This window comes from Portunus trituberculatus, chromosome 19, assembly GCF_017591435.1.
Source record: "Portunus trituberculatus isolate SZX2019 chromosome 19, ASM1759143v1, whole genome shotgun sequence".
In the NCBI taxonomy this organism is placed as follows: Eukaryota; Metazoa; Arthropoda; class Malacostraca; order Decapoda; family Portunidae; genus Portunus; species Portunus trituberculatus.
In genome coordinates, this window is record NC_059273.1 from 701,563 (window position 1) to 722,500 (window position 20,938).

Genomic DNA, 20,938 nt, shown 5'->3' on the forward strand with positions numbered 1-20,938 from the left:
GACAGAGCCTTGTACTAGTCGCGGTTCCCAGCAAGTCTGGCAGCGTGACTCTCCTCATTACTGTCCATCGTCTCTACCGAGGCGAAGCCACTCTGAGACCTTGAGTGCTCGCCAGTGCAGTCCCTGGCAGCCTCAAGAGTGTCACGTTTGAGGGTATCCCATAGCTATACCGGGTCCTCAAGGGTGTTGAGCACTCCAAACCGATTGGAGACTGTCACTGCATACTCCTGGGCACAAGTCAAAGTCCTTGAGTTTCTCAAGATGAAACACAGTATGGTCATATTTTGGAGGCTTTCTGGAGTTGACATAGCTTGAGTGTAGCAAAAACAAACCTGTGGTCAATCACAAAGAACTCGGCACTCCGAAAAAACGGTGCAGTTCTGGAGGATCTTCCAATGAGTACTAACAAGGATATGTTGATCTCCTTTGCTACCCCTCCGACATTGCCATACTAAGTCCAGTGGTGCGATGCTGGTCTCTGATAACAAGAACTTACAATTCTCAACCTTCTGGATCTTGCAAGATTCAGAAGGAAAGAGCTGTTGTTGTTCCTGATACCAGAGCCATGGGGACCAACACATAGGTCGTAGTCGGCTCGCTCAGTGCCAGTGACAACATTAAAGTCGCCCAAGACAATAAGTGCATCACGACAGGGACACTGGTTCAGCACAGTCGAGTTTGGCGTTGAACATTTCCTTCTCTTCAGTTTCACACATCTTGGTAGGAGTGTATACTGCAACAACAGACATGAAGCCTTGACTATACTTCAGCCTTAATCGCATTATACGTTCATCAACCGGACTAACCTCTACAACAGATGGCTGCATGCAACCTGCTGGAGATGCCTATGGTTACCTCTTTCACTTGATCATTACTTGTGCTGGACCAATAGTAAGTAAAACCCTTGCTACTGGTCTCGCCAGAAGCTACCTGAGGGTGTGCGAGGGTGGTGGCTGGAAATGTAACCATTACATTGGATACTTTATATGAAAAGTGTGTTTTTATCCTGTCAAAGAAATACTTGCGTGGTTCCCCTTCCTACTCGTCATTCCCATATGCCTCTGGAGTTTTCATTTTTCGCATTTTTGTCCACCTGACTAAACTTGCTCCCTTGCACACGTGATGCCTCCAAGAATTCGATGATGTGCTGAGCGGGTTTATTCCATGTCTCACCTAGGAAAAGGCAACGTTTGGGGGCAGAAAAAGACGTTAGGACAACGTATACGTGAGCTCATATCGACACTATAAGAATTAAAAACAATTTCACACCCACACGCTCGGCTTCACAATAGAACAGGCGCTATTTAATTCATACAGTAAACAAATGCAGAAACACGCGCGCACCATAACATAGACTTCATAAAACAAACAAACAAACAAACAAACAAACACACACACACACACACACACACACACACACACACACACACACACACACACACACAAACTACAATCTATTTTTGAAAGGAAATACACCTATCATCGTTGTCAAATTAGATCATTCAAGTTGATGTTATACACACACATCACTGCAGATCTTTCTTCCATCACAAAGTCTCCTGTGTCGCATTCCAAGTATCCAGTGCGGTTGTCCTGCCCCTGCCTGGCACCGACACACTACGATAAATATAATTCAATTTTAGCGGTGCTCCACTAATGATTTATAGTAGTTTTTTGTTGACTAGTTATTTATGAGCGCAAACTCCAACTCGCCCTTAATAACAAAATACAAAGCCATATCCAATCTGCTGAATGGAACCACAGACGAGTTTATGACATTATTGATGTTTATAATTGTTATTATTATTAATCTATTATTATTGTAATTGTTATTATTATTATTATTATTATTATTATTATTATTATTATTATTGTTGTTGTTATCGTTGTTGTTATTGTTGTTGTTGTTGTTGTTGTTGTTGTTGTTGTTGTTGTTGTTGTTATTGTTGCTTTCGTTATTGTTGTTGTTGTTGTTATCGTTATATTTTTTTATTATCAATGCTAATATCATTGTTATTTTTCATCAATAGTTTCACTAACAATCTCATAAATATTACTTTTATTGTTGGAATAGACAATGTTGGGTTGAAATTTAATAAATCCGTTGCTACTTTCATATATATATATATATATATATATATATATATATATATATATATATATATATATATATATATATATATATATATATATATATATATATATATATATATATATATATATATATATATATATATATATATATATATATATATATATATATATATATATATATATATATATATATATATATATATATATATATATATATATATATATATATATATATATATATATATATATATATATATTTTTTTTTTTTTTTTTTTTTTTTTTTTTTTGCATATGACAGAAATAAATAAATTGTCGTGTGTGTGTGTGTGTGTGTGTGTGTGTGTGTGTGTGTGTGTGTGTGTGTGTGTGTGTGTGTGTGTGTGTGTGTAATTCACCTTGGTCGCCTGCTGGTCACCCAGCCAGTCTTCCCCATTACAGAGCGAGCTCAGAGCTCATAGACCGATCTTCGGGTAGGACTGAGACCACAACAGACTCCACACACCGGGAAAGCGAGGCCACAACCCCTCGAGTTACATCCCGTACCTATTTACTGCTAGGTGAAGAGGGGCTACACATTAAAGAGGCTTGCCCATTTGCCTCGCCGCCTCCGGGACTCGAATCCGGACCCTCTCGAGTGTGAGTCGAGTGTGTGTGTGTGTGTGTGTGTGTGTGTGTGTGTGTGTGTGTGTGTGTGTGTGTGTGTGTAATGTAAGTTTCTATTAATTTTTAGATGGAAAATATTCAACTTTCATAGAACGAACCCAAAACCTTTAAATGCAAGCACCTATTTTCAATTTATGGAGTGCGAGCAAAGAGACCAACAATCTATGAAAGTGAAGTAAAGCTCGACTTTCCGATAGGAAATTCGAGATATTCATGAGATTCCATCCCCTCGCCTCAGAGCTGCACCGGCTGCCCTCGTTCAGCAGCGCACCGCACGCATAAACACTAACCCGCAAGTTTACCTTTACGCAGGTTCATTCACCTCCCTCTAGCTAACTCTACTTCTTCCTTTTGATGCCACAAATAATTCGATTTTTCAATCGATCACTCTATGCCAAATTTCTTTCTTTATTTTACTTGTTTCGCCTTCCATTCTCTTCCTCCGTATTGACATTGCCTTTTCTGGTACGAGAATCACTTTACAACTTTCGTGTATTAAATCTTCATAGGAAAATCTCAGAGAAGAAACTCAGGTTGGGCAGCTTACTTGATGGAAGGAGAGGCAACATTGCCTCTACATTTGAGGGCAAACAAATAAAGCCTCAGTGGAATCCACTTTTCAGATTCCTTGGAGAAGAATAATCAAGGAGGATGAAAGGAAGAAAGAAGCTCAGACTGAGAGATGTCAGAATATTGACTTACTTCCCTGGATACAGGGAGGAATATTGCGACTTGCGATGGATGAAAGACTCCGTAATCTTTACATAAGGAACAATTCATTAATCTTAATCATCTGTTATATTTTAAAACGTTGCAGAACTTACGTTTATCAATGCGTGGCTAAAGATGCGAGGCAGGAAGTCGGTGCAGTATCATATCGGTGCCGCCAAACCCGAGGGAACCATAGACATTGAATAGACGACACAACCTGCACTTCTAAGGGAGACTATTCAGAGGAGAAAGCGAGTATTCTGAACACACACACACACACACACACACACACACACACACACACACACACACACACACACACACACACACACACACACACACATGCAGGGAAGCACGAACACACGCATGCACTTTTTTCCTCCTTACCATCAAAACCTTTGCTTGGCCTTACGACTCCTGCCCGACAAACACCTGTGTATATTCTGCAGGCGTCAGAGCAATTCCAAGAGAGCTGTCTCCCACAAAGCCCCGCCCCCATACATTACCTTGAACGTGCTAAGGGGATAGCTCAGGCAACCTCATCCATCTTCTCCGCGAGCTGAGGGGAAAATTCATAGTCTGGGGTAAGAAAGGGGAAAGAGTTTGCGTCTGTGCTGTATTTGAAAGGGCTGAAAAAATGTAATTAATGAAATAGTCTATATTTTTGGTTCAAAAGGAAAGAGAGAGAGAGAGAGAGAGAGAGAGAGAGAGAGAGAGAGAGAGAGAGAATGTACAAATATGTGCTAGTTAAGAACATAATAAGTTAGAGCAGAAGAACAGAAGACGCGAGACGATAGGAAGTTAATCTGAGTACCCTTGGAGCAGCTAAGGAGCTCAAGTCACTCAGGTTCTGTTTATGAGCACACTTTAGATCCCGTTCATCCATGGGGGACTTTTCTGCGTTCTCCGCCTCTTCGCTCTCCCCTTCATCCCTCCTTTTCATCGTTCCTACCCCACTCTTCTCTCCCTTTCTCTCACTCATTCTCCCTCTCACCCTCCTTCCCTCGCTCTACCAAGCACACCTGCACCAATACAGACATCAAAGGGAACCATCAGAGTTAAAGGTTTCTCTCTCTCTCTCTCTCTCTCTCTCTCTCTCTCTCTCTCTCTCTCTCTCTCTCTCTCTCTCTCTCTCTCTCTCTCTCTCTCTCTCTCTCTCTCTCTCTCTCACACACACACACACACACACACACACACACACACACACACACACACACACACACACACACACACACACACGCAAGACCATTAGCTGTTTTTCATAAGTTAATTAGGAAGGAGAGAGAAGGAAAGAAATAAGAAATATGATATGGAGTTTTATTATCTTCTTTGCCTAACCCCCACACTGCTTCGTATTTACCTCTGTGTATATGGCATTGTTTTCAAGGGTGTGTATATACATATATATCGTTATTTTGTTGGTGAAATTAATTTTGTTTAGTTCACTGGGATCATATGTTGTTCTCTCACCGCCAGCACAACCACCGTCACCAACGAAAGTACCAGCTGCCACCATCACTATCAGCTCCACTCCATACACTTCTTTCACTGTCACTATCCTTTCTATTTCTTTTTACCAGTCTACATTTCCTGCCGTCACCCCCTGCCGCCAATGTCATCCATTCCCACATCACTATTCCTACCACTTCGTTTACCACTATCACACCACTGCCACCGTCACTATTGCCACTGCCACCACAGCCACAGACACTACTTTATACTCCACCACCTGTAGGACCACTCCATCATGCGAGTCCTCCATCCATTTTCCTCTCCATCTTGTCTTTGTTCCCGAGCGGGCAAGTTCTCTCCCTTATGATATATTAACAATGAACTAAGGCAGACTGTCAATTAGCCGTCCCTGTCGCTTACGCCTGGCAATTCCACATAATGAATGAACCTTGCACCTCGGCGGGCGAGAGGGAGGCGTACTGGCCGTGACTCAGACACTCCTTGGCACACTGAATTGCCTACCCCGCCCAAGCCATGAGAGAGTTCAGAATTACTGCACAAGGCTTACTGGCGATTGTATTTTGTGCCAGTAAGTGTTTTATTTTTTTCTTGGGTGGGGGGCATGTTGTTTATGGCTAGTTGATTTGAATGAAGTCAGTTCCGTGTGTTGATCTTCTGACGGAAAGTAGAGTAGAATCATCATTTGAAGGGCTGGGTTTTTATATCGTGCATGTTCGGTTCATACGCTTACAGGTGTTATCGCCCGTACGAAAATGAGTTACATAGTTGTACAAGTAATTAAAGATGAATTGCGATAGAGGAGAGACGCAACATGCATTTCTAACGAAGCTAGTTTTCCTGTCCAAGTACAGGCGGTCGTTTTGCTAAGGAATTTCACGCAAAAAAAAGAAAAAAATAGATAAAAAACAAAAATAAAGTCCAGAAATGAGGGAAACTCTCCATTGTGAATTTAAATAGGAGTAAATCTTAATTCTTTCTTATTCAGATAATTGTTTTTTTTGAGGTATACAATATGATATCCTAAACGTAACAAAAGCATATTGTTTGCGCTGTGAGGTATGAGTGGGCGTCGCGTCGCTTCCGTGTCACTCACACCTACACGTCTACTTTAACGCTTCCACTACGAGTCATTGACCAGATAATTAAATGTGCCTTCTACCATGTTCAGCCGCCATGATCTAGCACACACACACACACACACACACACACACACACACACACACACACACACACACACACACACACACACACACACACACACACACACACACACACACACACACACTCATTAGGTTGAACTCTGGCAGTGTATTCTTGTTTGTGTGTGTGTGTGTGTGTGTGTGTGTGTTTAGGTAACCCCTGCTGGATGCTCGGTGTGGTGCATCACCTTGTTCGTTGACCTTTGACCAGTGGGCAGCGGAGGGTCAGGTTGCGAGGTTAGCGGGTGGCCTTACTTGGTCACGACTTAAACCCACGGTGACTCAGCAACGAGAAGAGGGTCGGCCACGAATACCCTGCCCGCCTTGAATGAATGAATACACACACACACACACACACACACACACACACACACACACACACACACACACACACACACACACACACACACACACACACACACACACACACACACACACACACACACACACACACACACACACACACAGAAACATCGAAAGGGAAAATTTCTTGGCCATCATATCGAGTGGGTGAGAAAGGAAAAAAAAAGATACTAACCCTTCATGTGATGTTATTAGAGATAGGAGGATTGGGAGAGAGAGTAATATTCCTGATGAGTCTATAATTACCGCTTGAGGGGAGAAAGAAGGAATGGGGTACGAGAGAGAGAGAGAGAGAGAGAGAGAGAGAGAGAGAGAGAGAGAGAGAGAGATCTAGCAGCATAAAAAAAAGTCGCTCTGGGAACATCATGAAAGGTGATCAGGAGAGGAGAGATGGCATAAGGAAGTGATGGGTAATGGAAAAAAGAATAAAAAATATAATAAAAACTACCAGATTATATGTCATTGATTATTTATAGAGCCCATATTGGTCGGTATATTGCTAACGAAAGGGAATAGTAAGAGGAAATGTTAGAATATATAGACGAAGAAGAAAGAGTGGTTGAAGCAAGTGTAAAGAGAAAAGATTTAGAGAAAATAAAACGATAGGTAGGCAGAAAGCGAAAACGAGTGAAAGTAGGGGTTGGTGCAGTTAGAGGGAGAGTGTGTAATGACGTGGAAGCAGAAAGGTAAACATGAAGAGGTATTTATAGGATTGAGTGGAACCGCCAGCAGGCCTCGCCACGCTGCCCTTACACCTTTTAGGATTTCCAATGTTCCTCCACACTTTTACCTGTATGGCACTGCTGAGATTTCATTATGTTTTTGTGTGTGTTGCCCAAAGGAATGAATACTGAAAGGACACAAATAAAAAAATTTATTGGTTGCTGAAAATTTTATCACTAAGGAAAGAGCTTGGAAAAGGGAAAGAAAGGTAATAGGGAATGAAGATGTAGGGGAGAAAAGTTTAGCAGTAACACCAACAGCGTCCATAAAAACTCAATTTCTTTTTTTTTAGTAGTCAGTCATAAATAAAGCACCTGGGATGTAAGGTAGCTATCCCTTTAAATGATCCCCGTTCATTTATTTACTTATCTTTTTTGCTATATCATCTTTTGTTACAGTAACATCATATCATGTATGCCCTATTGTCTTGCTTTATATAAGAAAAAAAAAACGTATAACTTCTTACGATTCTCTTCATCCACTTCTCAATGCAACCGAAAACAAATATTATGAACTTCATTAACCCTTAATTGTTTTTTTTTCTAATTTTTTAATGAATCATTTTGTAAGTCACTGTGTGTGTGTGTGTGTGTGTGTGTGTGTGTGTGTGTGTGTGTGTGTGTGTGTGTGTGTGTGTGTGTGTGTGTGTGTGTGTGTGTGTGTGTGTGTGTGTGTGTGTGTGTGTGTGTGTGTGTGTGTGTGTGTGTGTGTGTGTGTGTGTGTGTGTGTGTGTGTGTGTGTGTGTGTGTGTGTGTGTGGGTGGGTGTGGGTGTTCTTTTATTTACATGTGCGGCAGGAAAGAAAAAAAATAGATAAGGTTGGTAGGAATGATATTTTTTTACCGATAGAAGAGATAAAGAGAGAGAGAGAGAGAGAGAGAGAGAGAGAGAGAGAGAGAGAGAGAGAGAGAGAGAGAGAGAGAGAGAGATATGAAACACAAAAGGGCAGGGATTTCGGGGAATTTAGAAGGATGAGAACATAATCAAGAAAGAAAAGGGAGGAGGTTAGAACAGGGTGGAAAGGTGATAATGATCACAGAAGATTATGAAATAAAGAAGACGTGGAAATGGGTCACTAAAGAGGAGAAAGAGGTTAATAAAGAAGAGGAGCGTCCCAATAAAAGGGGAAAAGAGCATAATAAAGAGAGAGAGGGCTGGCTCAGAAAGGGAGGAAGAGGACGATAAAGAACAAGGAGAAACCAGAAGGTTTAAAAAGGAAACTTCTAGACAGAACGAAAAAGAGAAGAGCTGGAATATAAAAGGAAAAATTCAGTTCCAGGTAAAAAAAAAATGGAAGATAAACCAAAGAAGGAAGATGAGAAAATCTACAATTTGAGGAACAAAATTTTACGCGGAGGTAAAAAACTTGGGAAATTATTTCAAACTATATTTTTCCTTTCACTAAGAGAGAGAGAGAGAGAGAGAGAGAGAGAGAGAGAGAGAGAGAGAGAGGTTATATGTAACACACAAAGATGAAGACAGAGGAAACCATACAAACAAAGGGAACGTATGTATTGAAACCCGAGAAATAAGACTGGAACACACGCAGGAACGATAAAAAGAAAGAAAAAAAAACTTGCAATGAGGACAGCAGTTGAAGTGTCTTTGCTGAAGAAAACAAAAGCAAGTAAAACGAAAAGGACCAAGAGCAAAACTGCAATCAATTATACTCCTTCAAAGATCCTAAAAAAAAAAAAAAAAAAAAAAAAATTCCTGGCGCTTCCCTTTCAGTCTCCCTTCGAGGTTATTTATCAGATGATCGGTGGCGGGCGAAATCACTCTTATTGTCTCCCTCCCGGGTAATCAATACCGTTATTGCCATGACAGTGATGATCGACGCTTCTCCCTAGGGACTGTTGACACGGACTCTGCATTATGTTGGAACGCGAGCAATCTTTGAGCCGCAGTGCTTTGTGTGGGAACAGAAGGGGAAGGAGGACAAGCAGGTGAATGAGTAGGAAGGAGGAGGAAGAGGAGGAAGTTACAAAGAGTAAAGATCAAGAAACAAGAAGACGAAGGAGATAGGCTAATGAAAGAGACCACGTAAGGAGAGGGGAGGAAGCGAGAAGAATTGAGATGGGTGACGATGAAATAGATGCACTGACTTTGAATAGTTTGAAGGGGCTAATGCATGGAAGCGAGGAATCGGGTGCAGAGGGAGGAAAGGAGGTAGAGAGGGAACACAGAGTTGGATGTTACGCTTCTAGCGGACTGGAAAAGGAGGAAGGGAAAGGCAGATAAATGATGCGCAGGAAAGCATGATGATGCAAGATCTAAGGACAAGGAAGGGAATCATTGGTGCAAGTGTCTTGTCTAGAGAGAGAGAGAGAGAGAGAGAGAGAGAGAGAGAGAGAGAGAGAGAGAGAGAGAGAGAGAGAGAGAGAGAGAGAGAGAGAGAGAGAGAGAGAGAGAGGAAGCACTATTCATTCCTTATTTTTATATCATCAGTGAACCAGATATATAAATAACATTACACTCGTCATAGCAAGAAAACTTGCACCAACCTAGCGATCAATGTAAAGATGTAACCTCATGTATGTTAAGCTGAGTAATTGCAAGTTCCTCGTAGCAAATATAGCATGTTATGTGTGCACAGTGATAGGTGTCCTGTCAGAGAAACAAATTCAGGAAAATACGGAACCGATATCTACACAACGAACTCACACGTAATTTAATAGGAAGGAGCGTATCGTTGTGTGCATGTAGTTCACGGCGGGAAATGAATAGCGTATTAATGCAAATTATCGCAGCAGATACGAGCTCTTCTCCCGGGAATGACGAGCCTGCCACCAGATAACTCCATCAAAACATAACCAATATAGAATACCAATTGCACCGTGACAGTAAAGATAAATTCGTCAGTCACACCGTTATTATCTTCGTCATCAGGACCACACACTGCCCTAAAAATGACACACACACACACACACACACACACACACACACACACACACACACACACACACACACACAGAGAGAGAGAGAGAGAGAGAGAGAGAGAGAGAGAGAGAGAGAGAGAGAATATATGCCCTTACCATAGCAAAAGACACTCTTAACACTATACTTAACCTCTTTGAACACCTCACATTATCCTCTTCTGGATACGTCATTCTTACCTCTTTCCACTGAGTGATGGCTAACCTTAGGGTGGCGAAAGGACAAGTGGCGTGGCGTGGTACACACTCGGTAGCAGATTAACAAAGCGTGTCCGTGGCTGAGAACAAATAGGAGGGAAGAATAAGATACCTCCTCAGCATAGGGGGGCGTAGCAAACACACTCGGCGGCACAAGACAAAGCGCCCACTGTAAAATTATTGGCGCCTTAAAATTGCTCCCAACGCATGGAGTGTCTGGTAGCGAAAGGTAAAGGTGAGGGAGTGGGAGGTGCGTGCGTAGGCTGTCTTGGGGGAATGGGAAGAGACTGTGACTGGGGAATGGACGAGAGTGTCGGATATAGCAAGGGATGGGAGAGCATGGGGGGTGTAATGGGAGAATGTAGATTATGTTTTGGAAGCTATGGTGACGTAGGGAGTTGTAAAGATGAAGGTGTAGGAGGACTTAGGCTGTAGTGGAAAGAAGAAGACGTGGAGGGTGTGATGGAGGTTTTAAAGCATGTAGGTTGTGGTGTGCAAGTTAAGAAGTGTATTGTAGTGGGGAGTGTGGAGGCAGTGGAAAGATAGGTGAGTCGCTGAGGCTGTGGTGGAGGGGATGGGAGAGGGAGCGTGGAGGTTTTGCTGTGCTGGGGTAGTGGTAGGGAGCACTGTACACACACACGACAGAAGTATTGCTTTTCTTTAACGATTTTTCAACACACACACACACACACACACACACACACACACACACACACACACACACACACACACACACACACACACACACACACACACACACACACACATTTGATATTCCTCCATGGACAACTTACAGAGGTGTCCGGACATTCTCAGCTCTGGAAGAATACCAGGAACGTATTATACGTAATGATGCTCTTTGTACGTACACAGATATATAAAATAATGTATTTTCTTCTATTTCAATATTAGCTGTAAAAGTACAAATTGCTCAACAACTTACTTAAATTATTTACGATTACTTTGACTGTATGAAAAGGCAGGTAGATAAGACAGGAAGAAATCGTTTGTGTTATTTTGTTTACCTCATTTTTAGATCTGCCTCAGTAAACACGGGGAACTCTCTGCCTTATTAAGTATTTCCACCTTCTGAATTGTACATTTGAAGAGGATATAAAGATACCTCGAAACCTAAACTGGGTAGCCGATCAATACTCTGCAATCCGACATTCTTTATTTATTGACTTATTATTTTTTTGTCGTTAGATTTGCATCCTGTACATGAAAAGAATCAATTAAAATCGAAAAGAAATACGCTTCTATTGAATCAAAGTATGTTTTTGTTCAATACAATAAGCATAGTACATTTCCTGGTTGAAAGTGATACATAACCTGAATCTGTCGTCGAGCTGTTAGAAACAAATTTTTACGTGTTGAATTTCTACCCACACTGTGTAAGTTTTCTATTTGTGCGCTTCTATTATGTGTCTTTGACTAGTGCCGGCGTAGAAATGATGTTAGGAAATTAATGGATGTATTTCATTAGAGTTTGAAATTTAGTCGTGAATATCTATTATTTTTTCCATAAGTCTTACATATCTCTAGAAATATGAATTGAAATAGATTGAAAACAATATTGATATTTTTGCGGTAAGGACGGGAGAAACAAAGGGAGATATAAATACAGGGAAGCTGCCGAGTCCGCCCGCAGTCCTCACCTGCGAGTCACCACAAGAGTTGCCAATCCACCCTCTCTCTCTTCTGTCTCCAGTGAAGGGAGACCCTGCAGTGTGTGTGTGTGTGTGTGTGTGTGTGTTGGCCTGAAGGAAGTAACGCAAAGGCGGGTATACACAGACAAACAGACAGAGAGGCAGACAGACCAGTAGCGCAGGGTGGAGGGGGAGAAGAGAGGCTGCAGGGCACAACACGACGCTCCACCTGTAGTTGTTCCCTCCCGCTCCTCCCCAGCCAACCACCGCCTCCTTCCATAGCGGGACTCAGCCACGCGCTCCCTTACTGCACGCGGACTATTGGGGGTTGCTGGTGCCCACGTCAGTGAGATGCTGCTGCCATGGCTTAGATGTTCCCCTCACTGACGCCATGAGGCCATTTACCTGTCAGGTATAGTCTTGGTGCATGAGTAAGATGAGGGAAAAGAGGTAGCGAGCACAGTGTTATAGTGTTAACGATGCTCATTATTTAAGATCTGCCACTCTCCGCATGCCTTTGAGTTAGTTATTTTCAGTCAATGTTATAAGCAGTTTTCCTATAGTCCACAGCAGACTAGACTCAAATACGCCTTGGTAAAATTATGTCAGTAAATAAGCTAGGTGGCCACCGAACCCGCACCTCTCCCAGGCTGCTTCCCATGTTCGTCCGGGCCACTGCTTCCTGCGCCGAGCTTCAGTGTTCCCTTGACCGTCGACGGGGAAAGGCTGTCGCTCGTCGCCTCGCTCGACTGCTGTGTCTCCATCTCCCCCTCACCAATGCTTCCAAGCATCAGTGACGATTTGTTCTGGATTTATATAGACTTGAACGTGATATTTTAGGCCAGCGGTCCGAGGCAGGTGTGAAGTGATAGATGATGAATTTATGAATTATATTGAAAAATATATTTATATCAAAAAAGATTAATGGGTGTTGGAGATAAGTGCGGTGACCTCTAGCAATGTCTGGTGTATAGTGGAGTGTGTGGGTGGAATATCATCTTCAGGATTCCAACGTACATCCCCCTCCACTCAGAACCTCCACGCGTTGCCTCAGTCACACCATCAGAGCATAACACGGATAGAAGCACTTGTGTGTGGGGTGAGGCCGCAGCGGGAGCACCGAAGTGAGGGTTGCCTCCGTGAAAATTGTCTGGCATCTCGACGTAACTTGGTGGCAAGCCAAGCAGAGGGGGAGTGAGAGGAGGGAGTAATGTGAAGTGTGGGCGTGGAGAAGCAGCATCATCCTTCTCTCAAGTCCAGTGTCCTCTTGGCTCCTTCCTCAAGCGTCTGGCTCAAGGGCCACCTCCACCACAGCCCGCAAGTGGCAGCTTTCACCCCACTCATGTGTCTCACACCGGCGGTATAAAAGAATGAGATGAGATAAAAGTGCGAAGGAAAACTAGTGTACATATTATCTGAATTGTATCAAGCGACTCAGTATGTGTGGGAGTGTGGGTCTCTGGGTGCTTAAGTGATCGCTGATCGAACATGTAGATATTGCTTCCTTGCGTCTCAACGATACTGTACAGTCGACAGTCCTGACGAACCCAACACGTCGTGGATAAACGAAAGCGGCAAAGTGAACTTAGCCCATCACCACACTGGGCGCAGCGGTGAGACAGTTCTCGAGGGGCTGGATTCAAAGTGCCCCGTCCATCAGTCATGCCTTCGACCGCTTCGCCGTCACTGTGAGGCTCCGCCGCACCAGCCTCCTGCGTGTACTGTGGTGATTATGTGTGATTGTGCGGCACCTCCCGAGGCTACAGCGACAAGATGTGCGTCATGAAGATCCTCCTCACGGGGCTCCTCTGCGTTCTCACCCACGGCCCAGGTCCACGGTTAGGTGAGTAACATGTCAGGTTGTGATGTTACTGTAAGCGGGTTCCTCGTCTCGGTAATGTGACAGAGCTTTGTGATAATGACGCTACTTTATCAACCATATATATATATATATATATATATATATATATATATATATATATATATATATATATATATATATATATATATATATATATATATATATATATATATATATACTATAAACACACACACACACACACACACACACACACACACACACACACACACACACACACACACACACACACACTGGATGACTATAGGTATGGAGAAAGGACAGCACGAGCATAGCTCTTTTCTTGTAAACCACAACTAAGTAAACACACACACACACACACACACACACACACACACACACACACACACACACACACACACAGCTGCTGCTTTTCATGAATTGATCTGCGCTTTTATTTGAGTAATAGGAGGACGTTCAGGTCAGATGTGGGTGATGAAGGTTAGTGAACGACCCCCCTGGTACCCTGCCCCCATCTCTGCCCCTTTACCACCACCTACACGCACCTCAGGGGGCCTCCCTCTAACCTCATACTTCCCCTCCTTCCTCAGCCCACCCAGTTACCCCAACTGCCCATCCCCACTCCTCCTTTCGTTCCTCCTTCCCTTCCTCTCCTCTTTCCCAGTAGAACCGCCCCATTGCCCAGCTGCGGAGGGAGTCTAAGTGAAGGCATAAACAGCCTTAGGGATTTGCGCTCCGGTCTTTGAGTCATTTTCCTTCGCGTGGCTTGTCCTGTCCCCACGAACTTGCCTCCTGTACACACCTCAATCACCTTGCTCCCCGGATGGGCGTCACCTGTCTAGCCGAGGTCACAGGTGCCTTTTCTCACCACTGATGTCGTGCAGTTGGCAAAGACGCACGCCTGGTTATGGTGGGGCACCGTTGTGGGTAGTGGATGGGGCTAGAGGCATACAATTTTCGTATTTCATTTATGGAATTCTTTTCTTATTACTCATAGGATTATCTTCTCCCACAACTTCAATTGGGTTTGTGCCGCCTTCATGCTGTTCAATTTATTCACAGCGGATCCTTCACACGGTGGCTGATGTGAAGATCATCCCGGGGGATAGTGAGGCATTGAGGGAGTCAGGGGAGGAAAGTCGATAATAGGCTGGCAATTATTCGCAACTCCCGAATGAACGCAGGTAGACATTCTCTCTCTCTCTCTCTCTCTCTCTCTCTCTCTCTCTCTCTCTCTCTCTCTCTCTCTCTCTCTCTCTCTCTCTCTCTCTCACATCTTCGCTTACAGATGGTTAAGCGAACTTTTTTTTCCCGATTTTTTTTTTTTTATTATTTATTTATTTTTTTTCTAGCTTTCCGCGATACCTAGGCAGGATTTTAATTTGTTGCTCCTTCCGGCAACTAACGAGCGCTTCCTGTTCTGTCGCTTTGGGAGGAAAGATGAAAACCGGCGGACATTGACTGGTTATAGTTTTGTAATGTATTGAGCCGACTAGACAATGACAAATATTCATCATGCAGTGTGCGTGGCTAGAGGGGCACCGCAGCGGCGTTTGCTCTCCTCCCGCATGATGGGTGATGGGAGGGCAGCATTTATCAGGTGGCGGCGGTGATGGCGCTTCACGCATATAATTGGCGGCATTTAATGGCCGCATTGTGTAGTTGATGACAGCATATAACTGTCCACACTGTGAATAGAGTTAGGGGGAAGGGGGAGGCAGGATAGGTTACCGTAGAGTCAATACAGATGAAAGTCATCCAGAGAAATGGATGGTTATCACATTTCCTTCAGTGTTTCCATATATATATATATATATATATATATATATATATATATATATATATATATATATATATATATATATACATATACATACATACATACATACACACACACACACACACACACACACACACACACACACACACACATATATATATATATATATATATATATATATATATATATATATATATATATATATATATATATATATATATATATATATATATATGTGTGTGTGTGTGTGTGTGTGTGTGTTTTATTCACTACGGTCGTCTGCTGGTTACCCAGCTAGCCTTTCCCCTACGAAAGAGCTCAGAGCTCGTAGTGACCGATCTTCGGGTAAGACTGAGTGTGTGTGTGTGTGTGTGTGTGTGTGTGTGTGTGTGTGTGAGAGAGAGAGAGAGAGAGAGAGAGAGAGAGAATATGCCTGCCTCCCACGTAAGGATAAAGGTGGTATTGGCACATTATATAAATGGAAGCTGTAGCGCTGTATTTTTGTGCCAGTGATTATTTACACGTAGCTGTTAACATAACGTGAATGTTTATCTGTGCTCTTTTTAACACTTTCAGTTTCGTAGTATTGTTTAGAATGATGAATGTGATAATGATAATAGTGATACTACTCTTGCTACTAGTAATATCAATAACAGTAATAATAATGATATCAACAATAATAATAACAGTGAATAATAGTTATGAAAATAATAATAATAAAAATAACAATAATGATGAATATAGCATTAATGATAATTAATAATAATAACAATAATAATAATAATTTAATAATAATAATGATAATTTTAACAACAATAATGATAATAACAATAATAATAATAATAATAATAAGTAAGAATGATAATGAAAATAATGATGATAATGACAATAATAATACTAACCTATTAGTTTTGGTATTTTGTGTGTACTGGCTGCATTGAATTACCAGCACTGCCATACACACCACATGTCGAATAGTAGCAATACTTCCCCATAACATAAAACTCCGGCTGTCCGTTGTATAGCCTTAAACGTCATCGATTCCATTAATGAGTTAAAACATCAGTACCATACCACGCAATGAATAAATGTGTGCAAGTGTCGAAGTCAGTATGATAAAAATGGCAAGGAATAAAAAAAATACAAAGATACAGGTGAAATTAATCAGGTTAGCAGGTAAGTAGCTGGACACCTGCGGATTGCAATTGTATCGTTTGCCGTGGAAGTGTAAAATGTCTTTAACGGAATGACGGATCTTATGTGTTGGTTGTGATTAATATGAAGCCAATGCGACTATACCTCTGTGTGACCTTTTTCCTTGGTACACCTATCGCGAGTGGTTTTCCTCTGACCGTATATAGGGATGTACACTTGTCGACTTTGCTTATTGTAGTGGTGGCAATGATTAAACCAGTAGTAGTAGTAGTAGTAGTAGTAGTAGTAGTAGTAGTAGTAGTAGTAGTAGTAGTAGTAGTAGTAGTAGTAGCAGTAGTAATAGTAGAAGTAGTAGCAGTAGTAATAGTAGTAGTAGTAGTAGCAGCAGTAGTAAGAGTAGTAGTAGCGATAGTAGTAGTAATAAGAATGAGGAGATAATGACAGCAACAACAATATGAAGAGAGAGAGAGAGAGAGAGATAATTATTTTTTTTTTGTTCCGTTTTGTGTGTGTGTGTGTGTGTGTGTGTGTGTGTGTGAGAGAGAGAGAGAGAGAGAGAGAGAGAGAGAGAGAGAGAGAGAGAGAGAGAGAGAAACTGTACTTCGACCTTGAAGGTTTGCTTTCAGACGTTTGGGGGAACAATGGACGGGAGCGTATGTGTTGTAGGGTGAAGGGGCCTTACGGAGGAGGAAGGGAAAGGGAAAGTGGCAGGAGAAGGTGAGAGATGAGAGGATTTCGTGAGAGAAGGTGAGAGGTGATGAAGAAAGGAACGCAGAGGAGGGAGAAGAAAAGATAGAAGAGATGTGAAAGTGTTGTGTTTGCATTGTGGCGAGAGCAACAGTTGAGGTTATGTGCATGGTAAGGGAAAAAAGTCAATTTGACCTGTTCAGGTCCCTGCGTAACGTCTCAGCGAGTGAAGAGAAATTAGAATTCCTACTGATACATAAAATACACTGTTATCTGCGTATGTGTCACTTGATCAGAGAAGAAAAATGTATTTAAAATGTAAGTCAGGCATGGCCTTTTCTTGCTATCTTTTCCATTGTAGATTGATATTGAACCGTGCAGAGAAATCTGCGATTAGAAAGTATACTGTGAATAGGATAATGGCGTGGACGTTTTATGAGCGTAACCTCGATAGAAGGAGAGTCAAGGGTCCTCTCAGTGGCCTTCGTGTTCACTGCCTTTGGTCCCGCAGAGGGAAACCGTTTAGAAACAAAATGATGTAGTGTGTGCGTCGTGGATCAGTAGCGTTCACACACAAGAGAAAGGCACCAAACCGGATTTGTACTCATAGTGACTAAAAATCATTAGTGTAACGTCAAGTGCAAATATCTGATTTAAATTAACATAATAATTTCATTTCCTTTACTCAGATGATTTAGATTTTCTTGTCATATGAACGTCCTCATGGTTTGTTTCCTGCAACCTTGAGTCAGTGAGCAATGTTCTAAGAGGGGTACCTTGGCTTAGTATAGGAGCTCATGGCAAGGTGCTGTCTTGGCAGTAAACCATAATGCCATGTGGGGTAAGAAAGCGTGCCTGAACTGGTTAATTACCCCGGGGCGATTTGCAGAGCGTGGGAGTGAGTGTTTTACTCGTCTCCCTCCAACTCCCAGTCTCATCCCGCATCGTGTATCTGCCTGGCCACCGCTGGGCGTACAGAGTATATAGCATAACAGCATATCTGCTGACATTCTGTTAATGAATTTATTTGGGATTTCGGTTTTTGCATATTATTTTGTACAGATCCGTTTAATCTTGTATTGCACTATTATCCTGTTTCCACTCGTGTTTACCTCAGTGCTGTGAAATGGTGACGAAATATCATGCATGAAAATACCATTGCATTTGGAGAGGAATTGGCTATAAAATCATTCCTGGCTGCCTGGCTGAGCATTTGCATTATCCCGAAGCTTGCATCACGCTCTAAAGCAACTCTACTGTGGAGTGATTAGTTACCCAAGTTATTCATCGATTAGCTTGCAAATGTTGGAATGAAGTTTGTTTTTTTTCCTCCTCTGGCTCGACCCGGATTTCAAGGCGCACGGTTCGTCGAGTGTCCTCCTGTGATCACGTTCCTATGTATGCTTTTCTTTCTTTTTTATTTCACAAGTAACTCGCTTTGCAATTGGGTCGTCTAAGGGAATTAAACTCGTTACGTCTGGTTATTCAGGATAGCGCTCTTCCGTGAACTAAATTTAGCGAATCTCAGTGAACCTGTTTCTGTGATGTACTGATTGCACCTCGTAGTTTGTCCACCATTTCCTTTGGGATCTTTGGCGTGAGTAAAGACTCTATTGGCGGGCGCTGACGTTTTGTTTGGGCGAGAAATAAGCCAGTCTGTGACAGTGGAAGATGGAAGAATAATTCGTACATAGTGACAAGTAGAAATGGACTAATTATATAGGGAAGTAAGAAACACGCAAACGCAGAGAGGAACATGAACGAGACTATGATATTGACGTGGACAAATGTAGTTACAGAGACGGTTTGGAGCGAAGGAAGTCTAGTCAATTCTCTGATACTGGTGCTGGAGGCTCTAATTGGTTCCCTGCGATGCCTCTGATCAACCTGCTCTTATAATTAGCGTCTAAGAGAATCAGTCACTCACTCAGTAATCATTATCCGCTTAAAGCTCCCACGGACAGGCTCGTGGATCTTGTTGCCATCGACGTCTTAAAAAGAGGTTGCGTGAAAAGCCGTAGTATGTAATAGTGTTCAGAGAGAGAGAGAGAGAGAGAGAGAGAGAGAGAGAGAGAGAGAGAGAAGGCTCGTTATGAATACCAGGAAATGTAGATACTCAACGAAAGACTGTAAAAAAAAACGAACACTCCTGAACGTTTGGATGGTCACAGTGAATGAATTCCTGCAACGAGACTGAAACAGAGATAAGTCCCCCTGAACAAACACAAAGAAAGTGAAAAAAACGACAAAAAAGAATAGTAAGAGCAAGAGAGAAAAGTCTGCAGATAAAATTGCATTCGTAAAAATTGTGGAGGTAAAAACAGCTTAATTTTGAGATTTTTCCTTTCCCCATTTTTATATGTATGTGAAAGGGTCAATGCACATTTCATTTTCAGGTCATGAAATGCACAATTTGTGATCGGAATGACAATATACCTTTCAACTGGCCCTATGCTCTCTCTCTCTCTCTCTCTCTCTCTCTCTCTCTCTCTCTCTCTCTCTCTCTCTCTCTCTCTCTCTCTCTCTCTTTCTCTCTGTCTCTCTGGCTCCTCGGGTTGTTGCCTGCAAGACTCAAGGAAGTTTGTCTCCCGTCCTGTCTGTCAAGTCTTGGGATGTGATTATAACCTAATGTATGAAAAAGAAGCTGTTGTTTTTCTCCCCAACTTTGAGCAAGTCTGATGGTGAGCTAGTGAAGGCGAGGATGAGAAGTGGGAGGGGAAGGAGTAGAAAGAAGTGTAAGGGAAGAAGATTATGCTGGCAACTTTGAGGAAAGAAATAATGGATACAATTAAAAAAATGAATGGGAGTCGGTGATAAGGATGGAATCAAGGAAACAAATGGTGATTGTAATCTTGTGTGTGTTTGTTTGTGTGTGTGTGTGTGTGTGTGTGTGTGTGTGTGTGTGTGTGTGTGTGTGTGTGTCACGTGTGATACTGAGGAGCCTGTTAGGTGGCCTTCATTACCATCCCTTGTGGTTCCCCTTTAGATGGACCCAAGCGTTTATTTATGGGCTCATTAGCAGACGATTTATGTTCCTTTATTCCGCGTATTTCAGTCTCGCTTGCTTGCACCTTCCTCTTTCCACCTTGCAGCCCTTGCGGCCCTCAGTATTTTCGTTATTCTAAAACTCACGTTCCAAAAGTGAACGGGACTCGCTTCAAATTCCAGCGTAATTACGGTGCCGCCTTATATAGAGCTTCTCCCAGGGCCTCCCATCCACCCTCCCTTCCATCTCCCTGCCTCTCCTTCCAACCTCACTCTTCACCCTCCCTCCCCCAACCTCTCATCCGGCTCTCGTCTCTCCCTCATACTCCCCCAGCCCTACCCTTGCCTCTGCCCAGCTCTCCTCCGACCTGTCTCTTTACTCTCTTCTCTCCAGGCAATCCCACCCACCCGATCCCCACCTCTCCACCATCATACATCCACACTCCCTCTACTCCACTCTCCCGCCGTCTCACTGCTGGCTTT

General features: G+C 42.6%; 1 protein-coding gene across 1 annotated transcript in view; it reads left to right on the top strand.

Annotated features, from left to right (window-relative positions):
- The first annotated feature begins 12,277 nt into the window (after window positions 1-12,277).
- The window catches only part of LOC123506073 (nephrin-like), a 222,053-nt gene continuing 213,392 nt past the window's right edge, over window positions 12,278-20,938 (top strand). The window contains 1 exon segment of the mRNA XM_045257930.1: window positions 12,278-13,851. Coding sequence (XP_045113865.1) covers window positions 13,782-13,851 — 70 coding nt within the window. The 5' untranslated portion in view covers window positions 12,278-13,781.